General features: G+C 53.6%; 1 protein-coding gene across 1 annotated transcript in view; it reads left to right on the forward strand.

The window, feature by feature from the left end:
* The first annotated feature begins 897 nt into the window (after positions 1-897).
* Positions 898-15,339, forward strand: part of ENAH (ENAH actin regulator) — a 65,921-nt gene continuing 51,479 nt past the window's right edge. The window contains 1 exon segment of the mRNA XM_045587078.1: positions 898-1,185. Within this exon segment, the coding sequence (XP_045443034.1) occupies positions 1,181-1,185 (5 nt within the window). The 5' untranslated portion in view covers positions 898-1,180.

Consider the following 15,339-nt stretch of genomic DNA (forward strand, 5'->3'; position numbering starts at 1 on the left):
CCAGAGGTCCCTGCGTCCCGGCCACAGCGGGGGAAATGGGGGTGCGAGGAACCTCGGCGGAGGGAGGGGAGGGGACACGGCCCGATCCCGGGGCTGCAGGAGGCTGAGGGGGCGGCCCGATCCCGGGGGGCTGCGGGGGGGTCCGAGGGGCTGCGGGAGGCTGCGGGGGGCTGTGGGGGGGTCCGAGGGGCTGCGGGGGGCTGCGGGGGGCTGCGGGGGGGTCCGAGGGGCTGCGGGGGGCTGCAGGGGGCGGGCTGCGGGGGGCTGCGGGGGGCTGCGGGGGGCTGCAGGGGGCGGGCTGGGGAAGCAACAAAGAGCCCTGCCGCCCGCCCCGCCCGCGCTCCCTCCGCAGTCCGCGGGGCCGGCCGCCGGCGGGTGGGGAGCGCCCGGCCCCTCCCCGCGCCCCGCCCGCCCCCGCGCCCCGGGGGGAGGAGGGGGAGGAGGGGGAGGAGGGGGAGGAGAGACAGGGGGAGGAGGGGGAAGACGGGGAGGAGGGGGAAGACGGGGAGGAGGGGAGTAGAAGGGGGAGGAGGGGGGAGAAGAAGGGGGAGGAGGGGGAAGACGGAGAGGGGGAGGAGGGGGAGGGGGGGGAGAGGGAGGAGGGGGAGGAGGGGGAGGGGGGCAGAGGGAGGAGGGGGAGGAGGGGGGGGGGCAGAGGGAGGAGGGGGAGGAGGAGGAGAAGGAGGAGGGAGGAGGGGGAGGAGAAGGAGGAAGAGGGGGAGGAGGAGGGGGAGGAGGAGGGAGAGGGGGGAGGCGGCGCCTGCGTGCTCCTCGCGCCCCGCCCCCCGGGCTCCCGGCGGCGGACGGCGCTCCCGGCTCCGCTCCCCCCGCGGCGGCCGGTGCGCACGGCCTGGGAGGCGGGCTCCCTGCGGGCGGCGAGGAGCCCGGCGGCGGCGGGCGAAGCGGAGGCGGCGGCGGAGGAGGAGGACCGGGAGGAGGAGGAGGACCGGGAGGAGGAGGACCCGGAGGACCGGGAGGATCGGGAGGACCCGGAGGACCGGGAGGAGGACGAGGCTGAGGAGCAGGCGCACGGCCGCCCGGGACGGAGCGCGGCCCGGCCCCCGCCTGGCCCGGCGGCGCGGCGGACATGGAGTAGCCGCGGCCGGAGCCCCAGCCGCCGCCGCCGTCCCCGCCGGAGCCCGGCCCTCCGCGTCCCCGGCCGCCGGAGCCCGCCGGCGCCATGAGGTGAGGGGCCGGGGCCGGGCGGGGGCCATTGTGCCGGGGCCGCCGCTCGGACCCGCCTTCCCTTCCCTCCCCGCGCCCGGGCCGCGCGCCCTCCTCCTTTGTCCCTTCCCCGCTCCCTCTCTCCCTCTCTCCCTCGTGGGGCGGTGGTGGGGGCCGGAGATGTGCGGACGGGAGGGTCTCTGTGCGGCTTCCCCCCCCTCCCGTGGGTGCCCCCCTGTGTGCCCCCCTCTCCCCTGGGTGCCCCCCTGGGTGCCCCCCTCTCCCCTGGGTGCCCCCCTGGGTGCCCCCCCTCCCCTGGGTGCCCTTCTGGGTGCCCCCCTCTCCCCTGGGTACTCCCCTCTCCCCTGGGTGCCCTTCTGGGTGCCCCCCCTTCCCTGGGTGCCCCCCCTCCCCTGGGTGCCCCCCTGGGTGCCCCCCCTCCCCTGGGTGCCCCCCTCTCCCCTGGGTGCCCCCTGGGTGCCCCCCTGGCGCCCGGGGTTCCCCGGCCGCACTCCGGTGCGCGCCCGGCTCCCCGCCCCCGCGCGGCCGGCCCTCCCCACCGGGGCGCGCAGGGGGGGGGGGGGTTCCCGGGAGCAGGTCTTTCCCCCCAAATCTGCACCCCCAGCCCCCCTGCACTCCGAGAGCCCGGCTCCGGCGTTTCCTTTAAAACGGAGGGAAAGTTGGGGAGGCCCGGGATCTCCGCTGCGGGATGGAGCGGCCCGGGGGGCCATTTCCCGATGGGGAGGGCGGGGGAAGGGGGAGAAGGTTTATGGGGGGCCCTAGAAGGCCGGGACAAGTTAGTTGTTTGGGGGCGTGTGTGAATGGGGGCGGCGGGGGTTTGTTTGCAAAAAAAACCACACACACACACACACACACACACACACACACACACACAAAAACCCTTCCTCCCCTCCCCTCCCCTCCCCTCCCCGCCTCTGGGGCAGCCCTTGTTGCAATGCAGCAGCAGCTGCTCCCTTCCCCCCTGCGCCCCCCAAACTCCTCTGTGATCAATGCGACCAGCTGAACGTGCTCACCCCCCAAGGCGGGGCTGATGGACCTGTTTCTTGGCTGCCTGTGGTGTGACATGTTCCTTTCTGTTGTCCTTGTCTCTCCAGTGGCGTTTGGGGGGGATACGCTGTGGTGGGGGGGTGTCCTTTATTGAGGCCCCCCCCACACCTCCCACCCCCCAGGCATTGGTGTGCCCATCACCTCCTTCCTTTGGGGCTTGGTGAGACCTGGGACCAGGTGAGCCTGGGCCGGTCCCGTTCTGCGCGATCATCCTCCAGGCCCTGCCAGCCTCTCTGGGTTGATTGTGTGGATTGTGTGGATCCCGGCCCCTGAGCTCCTCCATGTCTGCGCCCTGGGAGGGATCGTCTTACCCGGCCCCTCTGGATGGGAGTCTCTCCTTTGTGTGCAAGATGAATGGCTGACGATGAATGCCAAGACCACCTCCCTCATGTCATGCGATGAACATGCGAATGGTAGACCTGACCGGTGCCTTCGGCCCCGGCGAGAAAATGTCATGTCATCGGAATTCTTTCTCCCATGAAGTCGGTTCCCCTTTAACGTGTGTGTGTGTGTGTGTGTCACGGTGGAACACTGTCTCGTGTCTTTAAAATACGTTTTGTTTTGTGTATGTGTGTGATATAGCCGTCTGTGTACCTCGGTGTAATGTCAATTTGAATTCATGTTCTTCTCTGATTTCCAAGTCCTATAGGTCTTTAGCGCGTGGCCTTAAAAACTGTTAAGATGCTGTGTCTCTAAGCGACTCCCTTCTCCTCCGGGATTCCACATGCGTTATTTAAAAATGTGATGGATCCGTTTAAAAATAGGATTCTGACATACAAACCAACACCGAATATATCTATCTATCTATATATATACGTGTATGTATCTATATATCTATATATCTATATATATATATATGTATCTTTGTAAAATACAGCTTGGAAAACTTGAGCTATTCGTTTTTTCTTTTCTTTTTATTTTTTTAAGATCAAGTTCCTAATGTCATTGAAAACTCAGAAACTACAGTAAGATACATGCTGTGTTGTGCCTTACTCTGCACCGCTCATTTCTCCTTTTAGAATGTAATGTTCTCGGAGTCTTATAGATCAGAAGCCATTGTGTTTTTTTGTTGTTTGTTTTTCCGCCCCAAAAAAACTTTTGGGTCAACTTATTTCAATCCCCGAGCAACATAAAACTGAGTGAAACAGGGATATTTGGAAAGAAAATGATGGTGAGGTTTTCTAATTAAAAAAAAAAAGTTGCCAGGACTGGGTTGGCTCAGTGGATAGAGCGTCAGCCTGCGGACTGAAAGGTCCCGGGTTCGATTCCGGTCAAGGGCATGTACCTTGGTTGCAGGCACATCCCCAGTGGGGGGTGTGCAAGAGGCAGCTGGTCGATGTTTCTCTCTCATCGACGTTTCTAACTCTCTGTCCCTCTCAATTCCTCTCTATATAAAATCAATAAACTATATTAAAAAAAAAAAGTTCCAGTGTAGAGAGTATTCAGGAAAGTGTGTGATCTCCCTATCTACCTGTCACAGGTAAATTATGTTTTTATTGAAGAGTGCCTTTCCTGATAAAAAGGGACGTACTTTTTTCTGCTCTTTTCCTGATTGGATGCAGAGAGGGAGGGTTCCTGAGGATGCTTCCCAGGAGCATATAAATGCAGGTAGAACGCGCTGGTCCACAGGCCCAGTCCGCAGTCATGCTTTGCAGGTGAATTCTGAATAATTTACAAGCAGGACTGGATGAGCTGTTCGCCTCGGAAGGCATTGGGTCCCTCGGTAGGCGGTGTGTGGAAGGCGTGTATGTACACGTGTTCTCTCGGTTATCCGTGAGCGTAGGCTGGTCTGGTTTGGGGGGTCAGGGCTGTCTTGGGCTGAGATTGCCGGGATGTTTTGGTGCCGTGGGCTTTTGAGGTTATATTAATATTTATTTGGCTTTGTCTCCAGGATGTCGCAGGACGTAACGGCTATACTATTCAATCGGGCCTATTTTAGTTTTATTAAGGAGTAAGTTCTGATGTTTTCAAGGCCACCCAGAAATAGGAGTGCCTAGCCAAAACCGGTGTGGCTCAGTGGATAGAGCATCGGCCTGTGGACTGAAAGGTCCCAGGTTCGATTCCGGTCAAGGGCCTGTACCTTGGTTGCGAGCACATTCCCAGTAGGGGGTGTGCAAGAGGCAGCTGATGGATGATTCTCTCTCATCGATGTTCCTAACTCTATCCCTCTCTCTTCCTCTCTGTGAAAAACTCAATAAAATATATTAAGGAAAAAAAGAAAAAGAAAAAAGAAATAGGTAGGAATTTCCACTTAAGCTGGTCAGGGTTTTCTGCAGAGAGGACGTGGTGAACACCCGTATTTTCCGGCGTATAAGACGACCCCCTAATATTTTTTTACAGTTAAAACATAGGTTTAGGCCTATATTCGCTGTATAAGACTCCCCCCCACTTCAAAGGAAAGACTTACTTTGCCGTCAAGATCTGCAGGTAATTTTTGTGCAGTTTTGGTCTTTTGCCCCTGATTTTCGGTTGACTTTTTTTTTTTTCGTTTCAAAAGTCGTCTTCTATGCCGGAAGATACGGTACGATACAGTTTAAGAAGTGGCAGATAAGATCTCTTAGACGGCTTTTAATTTTAGGAATAGCGTGCCTGCCGAGATGCAGTGTAATAATTAATCCCCGCACAGAGGGGACGTGAATCATCGTTCTCCACGTTACAGCCTGAGAGGCATTCTCCACGCGGTGAAAGCAGCGCATGGGATGGGATTCCTTCTTAACGCGCTGCCTAAAGACAGATGAGAATGGGAAGAATGAGAAGGTGCATTTGGTAGACAGAATAGTGGAAGGGTTGAGAGCCCTCCACACCGGTATTTTTAGTGGAACATCCCACGTTTTGGTGTATTCCTTTTAAATAATTGCTTTTAAAAGAAACACACACACACACACACAAAACAACTAAGTGGTTAGTTACTCAAGTTTTTATTTTTTTAATAGAAAGAGGAGCTTGTTTGATCTGACACAGTTGCGTGTGGCTAAGAGGAGCTCGGGATGTTGGGTGGACATTCTCGGGTCCATATTCCATAGTCCGAGCCGAAACCGGTGTGGCTCAGTGGATAGAGCATCGGTCTGCAGACTGAAAGGTCCAGGGTTCGATTCCGGTCAAGGGCATGTGCCTTGGTGGAGGGCACATCCCCAGTGGGGGGTGTGCAAGAGGTAGCTGATCGATGATTCTCTCTCATTGATGTGTCTAACCCTCTATCTCTCTCTCTTGCTCTCTGTAAAAAAATCAATAAAATATATATTTTTTAAAAATAGTCCGGGATGTCACTCCCTGCCCGGTGACGGTCTCATGTAAAAAGCTGTAGGGTTGTGAGGACAATGCATCCAGGCCTCTTCCTCGCCGCATGACCTTGAGCTGATCACACCATTTCACTGATTCATCACTTAAACCAGTGGTCGGCAAACCGCGGCTCTCGAGCCACCTGCAGCTCGTTGGCCCCTTGAGGTTTTAGCGTAGGCCAGCTTAGGAGTCCCCTCATTATGTTCATCACAATGTACCTCCCTAGATACAGTAGTTTTAAGTTTAGAAATTTTGGCTCCCAAAAGAAATGTCAGTCGTTGCACTGTTGATATTTGGCTCTGTGGACCGATGAGTTTGCCGACCACTGGTTTACACGATGTGAAAACGGATAATTTTTTACTGGGCAGTGAGTCAGTCGCTCATAGGAGAGAAGGGGCTTTGGACACTTGTGCCCAACAGTTGTGTTCCTCTTCTTACGTTGAGGCTGAATGATCTAAAACTTGTGGGCAGTTGGCGTCATCTTTCCGGGCCTCACATATTCCAGAACGGCAGCAGGTGACATTTCGTGTTCCGAGCCCCGTTGGAAGCGATGGTGCAGACATCCTGGTGGAGGCATTTGTGGGCGCGGTGGGGCGGCGTGCCACGATTAGTGAGTCGTGTTTGACGGGACGTGGGTCCCAGGGGCCTTGATGGGGAGTGTTCCCTGGCATGCTACTTGTTTAATTATCTGTGATCTAGTCCAGCTAATTTTATTTTATTTTTTTATTTTATTTTATTATATATGTGTGTGTGTGTATATTGATTTCAAAGAGGAAGAAGGGAGAGAGAGAGAGAGAGAAACATCAATGATGAGAGAATCATGGACCGGCTGCCTCCTGCACGCCCCCTGCTGGGGATGGAGCCCACAGCTCAGAGCCTGTGCCCTCGCCCAGGAATCGAACCCTGTCCTCCTGGTGGAGCCACGCCGGCCTGGCTCAGCCGCCTTCTTTTTATGGTCACGGAAATAACGCATTACCGTTTCCTTCCTCGGGTATTTTTAGTCTTCGGAATTCTTTTGGGGACTTTGTGACCTTTGTGTGTGGCGGTGGTGAGTGTCGTAAACACTCCGGAGAGGGGTCCGAGCCAGGCGTGAGCCGGGTGGTAAACGTGGAGAGGATCCTGCTGTGTTGCGGGACGGTGGTGTCAGGTGGACACACACAGCCGAGCCTGCGGCCCCGTGGCCTCCATGTGTTCCTGTGGCTGTCGGACGCGTGGCTTTCCCACGGAGGCTTCTTTCAGGGGCAGGAGCCAAGTCGGAATGAACATGGAGCCGCTCGCCGAAACCGGTGTGGCTCAGTGGATAGAGCGTCCGCCTGGGGACTGAAGGGTCCCAGGTTCGATCCCGGTCAAGGGCATGGACCTTGGTGGCGGGCACATCCCCGGTGGGAGGGGGTGTGTGCAGGAGGCAGCTGATCGATGTTTCTAGCTCTCTAGCTCTTTCCCATCCTCTCTCAAAAAAAAAAAAAAAAAAATCAATAAACTATATATATAAAAAAATAAAAATAAAATAAAACGGAGCCACTCATTGCCTTCCCATCGTAGGTGTTGATTCAGTGGGCACCTCTCGCATGCAGGGGCGCGGATGAGCGGGGAACAGGGACCACAGGCCATTCATTAGTCAAGGCTCCCGGGTCCTCCTTAGTCTGTGTGGAATCAGCAACCCCCTCTCCCCCAGGCAGGCCCCCGGCGGCCAGGACTGAAGGCCTTACAGTAGGGGTGTCGAACTCAATCAGAGAAGGGGCCAAAATCTAAAATCCAGCCTAAATCGCGGGCCGAATGGTTTACTGAACAGTCATAAACTGTCATTGTGATGGAAACGCAGCGGAGTGCAGTGATGACAGCGCGGTGCGGGCCACATTGCAAGGCCTGGCGGGACGGATTTGGCCCGCGGGCCTTGTGTTTGACACATGTGCCTTACAGCGAACCGGCTGCTGGGCTGGGCTCCTTACCTGCGGGCAGCTTCAATCCCAGGGGCCTGTAGAGCTCGCAGGACACCCAGTATTTGTCAGGAGCGTGAGAGGTGTTGGGGAAAGGTGATTTCCGTGCGTATGTGGCTGTGGGGAGAGGAAGGGTACGTATACTCCTTCCTGGCCACCGTAAAGCTCCAGAGTCCCCTGGAGGGCTCCACATGTCCTGGTCTTCCTCATGAGACCCGGGAGGAATGGAATGGAAGGGCCCCCCCGTTCTGTGTTTTGGGCCCTTTTGAAGCCAGGGACTCGCAGATATTTCTGTGCGGCAGGCTTCACGCATGCCTGTCGGTCCAGCTTATTTTCTGCGCCGTGGCGGGCCTGCTATGTTTGGAATCTTCCCAAGTCCTTCAAGTACCAATTCCGCCCCTCCTCCCCTCATTTTTTTGTTTTTTTTTTTTGTTTTTGCAATTACAAATAAAGCTGCTATGATTGTTCAGTGGATCGGTGTGTAATCCTCAGGAAGGAAGCTGCCGGAGTCGGCTTGGGGCGCCAAAGAGAATGCGACAGGCCGGGTGGCTTACTCCACAGAAACTTATATATATATATTTAATATTTTATTGATTTTACACAGAGAGGAATTGAGAGGGATGGAGAGCTAGAAACATCGGTGAGAGAGAAACATCGACCAGCAGCTTCTTGTACATCCCCCCACTGGGGATGTGCCCGCAACGAAGGTACATGCCCTTGACCGGAATCGAACCCAGGACCTTTCAGTCTGCAGGCCGACGCTCTATCCACTGAGCCAAACTGGAGAAACTTATATTTTCAAAGGTCCATGGGAGCTGGAAGTCTGAGATGACAGTGCTAGGATGATTGGGTGGAGAGAGAGAGAGAGAGAGAGAGAGAGAGAGAGAGAGAGAGAGAGAGAGATTGATTACTACTTCCTCTTCTTACATGGTCACCAGTCCTACCAGATAGCATCCCACCCTTAGGATTTCATTTCACCTTAATTACCTGCTCCTGAGAGCGCTCTCCCCAAATGAAGCCATCTGGGGGGGTGGTGGGGGGGTGTCGGGCTTGACCGTAGGAATGGTGGGGGGCACACTTCAGTCCCTAGCAGAGAGACCCAGGTTGTGTGTGTGTGTGTGTGTGTGTGTGTGTGTGTCCGTGCAGACAGCTCGGGCGTAAGAAGCTGATCTGGATAAGGCTCTGGCGGTTTATAGATAAGCGAGGGGGCGGATTTCCAGGAGAGCTCTCTCGTGATTTCTGGAAAGAGCAGTGCACAGGGCAGCTTCTGCTTCAGACCGGCCCCGGTGAGTCTCACCAGCACCCCATTTCCAGAGGAGGCTGGGGGGGGGGGGCAGCAGTGCGTGGGAGCTGGGGCGGTGGAGGTGCCGTGGCAGGGAACAGGGTGCGGGCTTTGGGGGTAACCCGCCTGTGAACCCTGTTTTGACATCTGGCGAACTGATTTTCGAGTAGGCTGTGGTTTTTTGAGATCGGGATTTCTCCTGTAAAAAAAAATAAAAAAAAATGGTAATGACGTTTGCATTGCTGGGGAAACTAAACCAGAATTTATATTCAACCCTGGCATAGTAACGCTTGGCACGCATGAAACGGGCCAGATAAGGAGGAAAACCCTGCTTCGGTGAACGTCTGACGGCTCCTAAGTTGATGTTAGGAAGGGAACAAGCACTGTAAGTGGGACAGCTGGTTCAGAAACGGCTCAGACATGTAAACCGATAGCCCGAGCTGGTGTGGCTCAGTGGATAGAGCGTCGGCCTGCTGACGCAGGGGTCCCAGGTTCGATTCCGGTCAAGGGCGTACGCCCGGGTTGCGGGCTGGATCCCTAGTGGGGGGCGTGCAGGAGGCAGCCAGTCAATGATTCTCTCTCATCATTGATGTTTCTCTCTCTCCCTTCCTCTTTGAAGTCAATAAAAATAAATTACACACATACATACATACATACATATACATACACACACACACACATGAACATAGAGTTACTGCATGACCCAGCAGTCCCACTCCTAGGTCTGGATCCAGGAGAAATGTACATACATGTGCACACCAACATTTGTTCACACACGTGCTGGCAGCATTACTCAGAACAGCCCCCACGTGGGAAGAGACCCCCAAGGATCCCTGGAGAGTAAACTTTCGCTCCATTCCGAGTGGAATGCTGTTTGACCATCAGAGGAATCCAGTGCGATTCACGCCACCATGCTAAGGGGAGGGAGTCGGACGCACAAGGCCCCGTGTTGTATGCTTCCACCGGTAGGAATTGTCCGGAAGAGGCAGATCTGTGAGGACAGAAAGAGGGCGAGGGGCTGCCAGCGTCTGGGCCGAGTGAAGGAGGAGTGGGAAGTGGATGTCACGGGCACGGATGGGGTTTCTCTGTGGGGTTGATGCCGATGTTCTGGGATTGGACAGTGCCGATGGCTGCCCAGCCTTGCCAATCTACTAAAAACCACCGAAGTTTATGCTTGGCAAGAGTGGATTTTACGGCCTGGGAATTATCGCTCGGCCCCCACTCCCCTGCCCTCGGACTATTTACGAGTATTTTCACTTACAAACTAGAACGTAGACTAGCAGAAGAGGGCCTCGTACGCTTGGCATTGTTTCTGACGTTTTTCTTAACGTTGGATTCATATTTAATTTTTTAAAAATTATTTTATTGATTTTTTTTTTTTTTTTTTTTTTTTTTTACAGAGAGGAAGGGAGAGGGATAGAGAGCTAGAAACATCGGTGAGAGAGAAACATCGACCAGCTGCCTCCTGCACACCCCCTACTGGGGATGTGCCCGCAACCAGGGTACATGGTTCTTGACCAGAATCGAACCTGGGACCTTCCAGTCCGCAGGCCGGCGCTCTATCCACTGAGCCAAACCGGTGAGGGCTGGATTTGTATTTTTAAATGAACATCTTCCTGTTTCCTGAAGAAGGGAGGCGGAAGGCGGAAGCCCGGGGGGTTTTCTGTGGGTGGAGCCAGGCGGAGGGGCGAGTGGTGGGGAGGCCCCGGCCGGGCTGCCTCGGAGCCCTACCCTCTCCCTGGGAAGGAGGCAGGCACCCCTCTGGTGAGCCCTGTTCCGGGCCACGGATGCCTCCATCCCGGATAAAATCCACGAGGCACGTCCAGCAGCATCTTCAGAACACTTGGGCCTGGGCGGTGCGCGTCGGCCATCACAAACACCTAGAAAGTCCTGTCTCGCCAAAACCGGTGTGGCTCAGTGCATAGAGCGTCGGTCTGCGGAGTGAAAGGTCCCAGGTTCGATTCCCGTCAAGGGCATGGACCTTGGTTGCGGGCACATCCCCCGTGGGGGGGTGTGCAGGAGGCAGCTGGTCGATGTTTCTCTCTCATCAATGTTTCTGGCTCTCTCTCTCTCTTCCTCTCTGTAAAATATCAATAAAATATATATTAAAAAAAAAGAAAAAGAAAGTCCTGTCTCTGGGAAGGACTTGGGCCGTTGGAAATGCTTCTGGAACACCGGGCCTCGGCAGATAGCACGTCTGATGAGATAAAGTCAAAATGGCAACCGCTAACTTAGCTTCCCCAGGCCCCGGCCTCCTGCCTCTTTTGGTGTCTGCATTTTTATTTTTTTGTGTCCGCGTTTTTTATTTTTTATTTTTTGTGTGTGTGTGTCTGCATTTTTTATGTGTCAACCTGGCAGGGAAGCGGCTTCAACAAAGAGGCCGGGCACACGAGGGAAGTGGAGCGGCCGCTTGTCAGGTCAGGTCTCCGTGGAGGACGGGTTTAAATAACGGGGCTCGGCTGGGTGCCTCCGAGAGTCCGCCTCGTTCTTTAGTCCCCGGCTGCCCCCTCCTCTCCGGTCCCAGTCCTCCCCTCCCGTGAGGCCGGCGGGGCCAGGGGACTGTTGCGTTTCCAACAATGGTCACACTGGAAGGGATGGTCATTCCTCGGTGGCCTCTTGAATGGCTGTGTTTGCGGTATTTTAAGAAAACCAGTGACTGTTGTCCAAATGTCTGGTCACTGTGTGTGTGTGTGTGTGTGTGTGTGTGTTTTAATTTATTTTATTTTTTAAATTACTTTTTCCCTTCCACGATAAAGCAGTACAGGTTTCGCATAGATTTTTAGGAAGTATGGAAAGTACAATATAAAGATCTGAATGCAAACCCTCCAGAGCAGTGTTTCCCAAAGTGTGGTGCGCGCACCCCCAGGGGTACGGGAAGAGTTTGGTGGGGGTACGCGTTGCACCGGAGTTTGGTGGGGATATGCACTGCACCGTGCTTAGCTGCGCCGAATTCTACGTTCTCATGAGCACGAGGGGTACTCAGCCTTACGAAAATTATAGAAGGGGGACACGTATGTCAAAAGTTTGGGAAACACTAGGTCTAGAATGTTGATGTGTCGATGGGTAGCTTTCTACGTGTTTGTGATGCATACGTGCAGCCATCTGTGTGCTTGTATGTGTGTCTGTGTGCTTTCAATGAAACGGAGATCATACTAGGTCAAGGTGACATTTTACGATATTTTGTCACCGGCCCCTTTCCGTCTAATGCTTATCACTAAATACAGATCTGCAGGGTATTTATACGTAACTGCACAGGATTTCCACCATGCTTTGGATATGGTAGCCATAGACTTGGAGAGATTCCCCCACTGTTTGTGGTAAAAAACACGGCTATGAACATCTTTGGATATCTGTCTTCGTGCACACGTTGGATATTTTACATCTGCACATCTACACGAAAGGAAAGAGCAAGATGCAAATGGACCGTGCCTCCGTGACGCCCACCAGCCAATCAGGAGCGAGTATGCAAATCAGCCCAAACACAGACGGGTCTATTTGCATACGAAGGCACCGAGGGGCGGGGTGTCCAGCGCAAAGGCGGCGCTGGCAGCTAAGGAAAGAAGTCCCAATCTTGCACGCATCTTCATGCATCGGGCCTCTCGTGTACTTACATTTTAGGGCCCATTCCTAGGAGGAAAAATCAAGGAGCATTTATTTTTTTTCCTTTCTCGTACGTGTCAGCGGATTCTGGCAGGACAGCCTCCATTGGCTCCTCACGTCCAGGCCACTGTCACGCCCACCCGAACAGTCAGTGTCTCCTCTTCTCCGTTCCTGCCCTCCATTGGCCACGAGTCAGCCGGAATGACCTTCACGGGGAAATCAGATAACTTCCTCCCTCGCTACAGCCGTTGTGGCATCAGGATGCTCTCCATCACCAAATCAAAGCGATGAAGGTCCTGCTTGATGGGGCTGAATTTGGAGAGTAAGGGAAATGAATGGACTGAAGCGAGTTTTATCCGTTTTTGATACACGTTACCCAGTCAGCAGCGGGCGGGGAGAGAGAGCCAGTTCCCCCCACGTTCTGGCTCATGCGGGGCCTGGTCCTCAGGCTCTTCCGTCTTTGCCAATCCGATCGGCCCCCGGCGTTATGTCGCCGTTTCAATAGGCGTTTCTTTGATTGCAGATCGAGTGGAACGTGTCCTCGTGTGCTTATTGGCCGTTGCTGGTGTTGTGTCCATCCCCTGTGCCTGTGTGTGTTGCCTGTTTTCTCACTGGCATGTTAGTTTTTCTTTCTTTCTTTTTTAGAAAAATATATATTTCATTGATTTATTACAGAGAGGAAGGGAGAGGGATAGAAAGGGAGAAACATCGATGAGAGGGAGACCTCGATCAGCTGCCTCCTGCATGTCCCCCACATGCCCTCAACCCCGGCATGCGCCCTTAACCGGAATCAAACCCGGGACCTTGCAGGCCGACGCTCTATCCACTGAGCCACACAGGCTCGGTAGGGCCCTGGGCCCATGCTTTTAACCAGTAGGTTCCAAGGCCTCTCTCATGGTTAACTGCTGTGAACGAAGGTGTACATTTGAGTTTTCTGAACGTTGATGTGTGAGCATCAGCCATTTATTTTTCTTTATGATTTCCTCCTAGAAAGTCCCTTTATTTTCTTAGCATCCAGAACAAAGCCTGTGTAGAAGGAATTGACCCAGAATAGGAGCAAACGTCCCAGAGATAGCAGGGGCAAGGAGAAAAGGCTCCGTTTTGGAGCGGGGAACATGGTTTAATCTCGAAAAACGAAACAAAAGGATGAAAATGTTCGTGTTACGGTTGCAACTATGTGTTCATTTTTGGAATGGCAGAAGAATGAGTCAAGTGTTGGTTGCTTTTTTTTGTTTTTTTTTTCCCCATAGTTTTTCTTAAAAAGTTGCAAGATGGCCAAAACCGTTTTGGGCTCAGTGGATAGAGCGTCGGCCTGTTGACTGAAGGATCCCAGGTTTGATTCTGGTCAAGGGCATGGACCTTGGTTGCGGGCACATCCCCGATAGGGGGTGTGCAGGAGGCAGCTGATGGGTGATTCTCTCTCATCGATGTTTCTAACTCTCTATCCCTCTCTCTTCCTCTCTGTAAAAAATCGATAAAATATATTTTTAAAAAATTGCAAGATGGCATGAGACTGTTTCGTTCCTGGTGCCACGGGCTTTGCCCGGACGGCCCCATCGGAAGGCATCTTTGCCCAAAGTGTCAGCGCTTCGTAGATACTCTGATTCTTTGCTTTTGACCTCCTGTTCTCTCATCTTTGTCGCCATCTCCACGTATTAACTGGTGGTGATGAGTTAGGATGTTTTCAGCTGCAAATAAAGAACATTTTCTTTCTCTTAAATTGTATTGAATTTGCGGGAGAGGGGGAGAGAGAGAAATATTGATGTGCGAAACATTGATTGATGGCATCCTGCACGCTCCTCCACCAGGGAGGGCACCCACATCCTGGGTATGTGTCCTGACCAGGAATCGAACCTGTCACCTTTTGGTGTATGGGACGACGCTCCAACCAGCAAGAACTTTTTTATTTTTAGATATGTTTGTTTTTTTTTAATATATATTTTTATTGATTTTTTTTTACAGAGAAAAAGGGAGAGAGAAACATCCATCAGCTGCCTCCTGCACACCCTCTACTGGGGATGTGCCCACAACCAAGGTCCATGCCCTTGACCGGAATTGAACCCAGGACCTTTCAGTCCCCAGACTGACACTTTATCCCCTGAGCAAACCGGTTTCGGCAGGATTACCTTTTGTGTCCCAAAGAGCTGACACATTTTTCTCACTGATCCCAGGATCGGAAGACCCACCATATGCCTGGCACAGGGCATGAGTCTCTGGCTGTAGATTGCAGTGTCTCTGAGACTAGCCTTTGGGTAACTCAGCTTTACCCACACAGGGTACACACCTAGTGGGCTAGCCCCCAGTGGTCAGCAAACTGTGGCTCCCGAGCCACACGCGGCTCTTGGGCCCCTGGAGGTGGCAGGGCAAGTCTGTGTTGAAGAAGTGGCGTCAGAAGAAGTTTACGTCTAAAATATGTGGCTCTCCAAAGACATGCCCATCGCTCTGCTCTGTGAATTTGTGGACTCATGAGTTTGTCGACCACTGAGCCCCTGACTGCCCTCCCCTGCCAGCCCGATTGCCCCTAACTGCCCTCCCCTGCCGGCCCGATTGCCCCTAACTGCCCTCCCCTGCTGGCCATGTTGTGTCCACATAGGGGCGGCCATCTTGTGTGTAGGAGTGACGGTCAATTTGCATGTCACATCTTTATTATATGTTCAATTACATAGGACAACTTTTAATATTCTCTCTCTGTGTAAATCAAGTAAGTAGGTAATCGGATAAATAGCAGCGATTGCTTGTTGCTCGATTAGAGACGGGCCAGGCAAATTGCCAACGGCTTCCCGTAGTCATTTTCATTGACTGGATTAGAACAGGCCTGGGGGTTGGCACCGCCATTGCAGCGAGGGAAGACGATGCTCGGCTGATCCCACGGTTGGCCAATGACAGCGGAGATTCAGATAAGTCCCGTGTCACCCTGGAGACCTCATGTTTTGTGTGTTTTTTTTAATAATTAAAAAAAAAAATTATTTATTTTTTTTACAGAGAGGGAGAGAGATAGAAAGCTAGAAA

The sequence above is a fragment of the Pipistrellus kuhlii genome, unplaced genomic scaffold, assembly GCF_014108245.1.
Source record: "Pipistrellus kuhlii isolate mPipKuh1 unplaced genomic scaffold, mPipKuh1.p scaffold_m20_p_25, whole genome shotgun sequence".
Lineage (NCBI taxonomy): Eukaryota > Metazoa > Chordata > Mammalia > Chiroptera > Vespertilionidae > Pipistrellus > Pipistrellus kuhlii.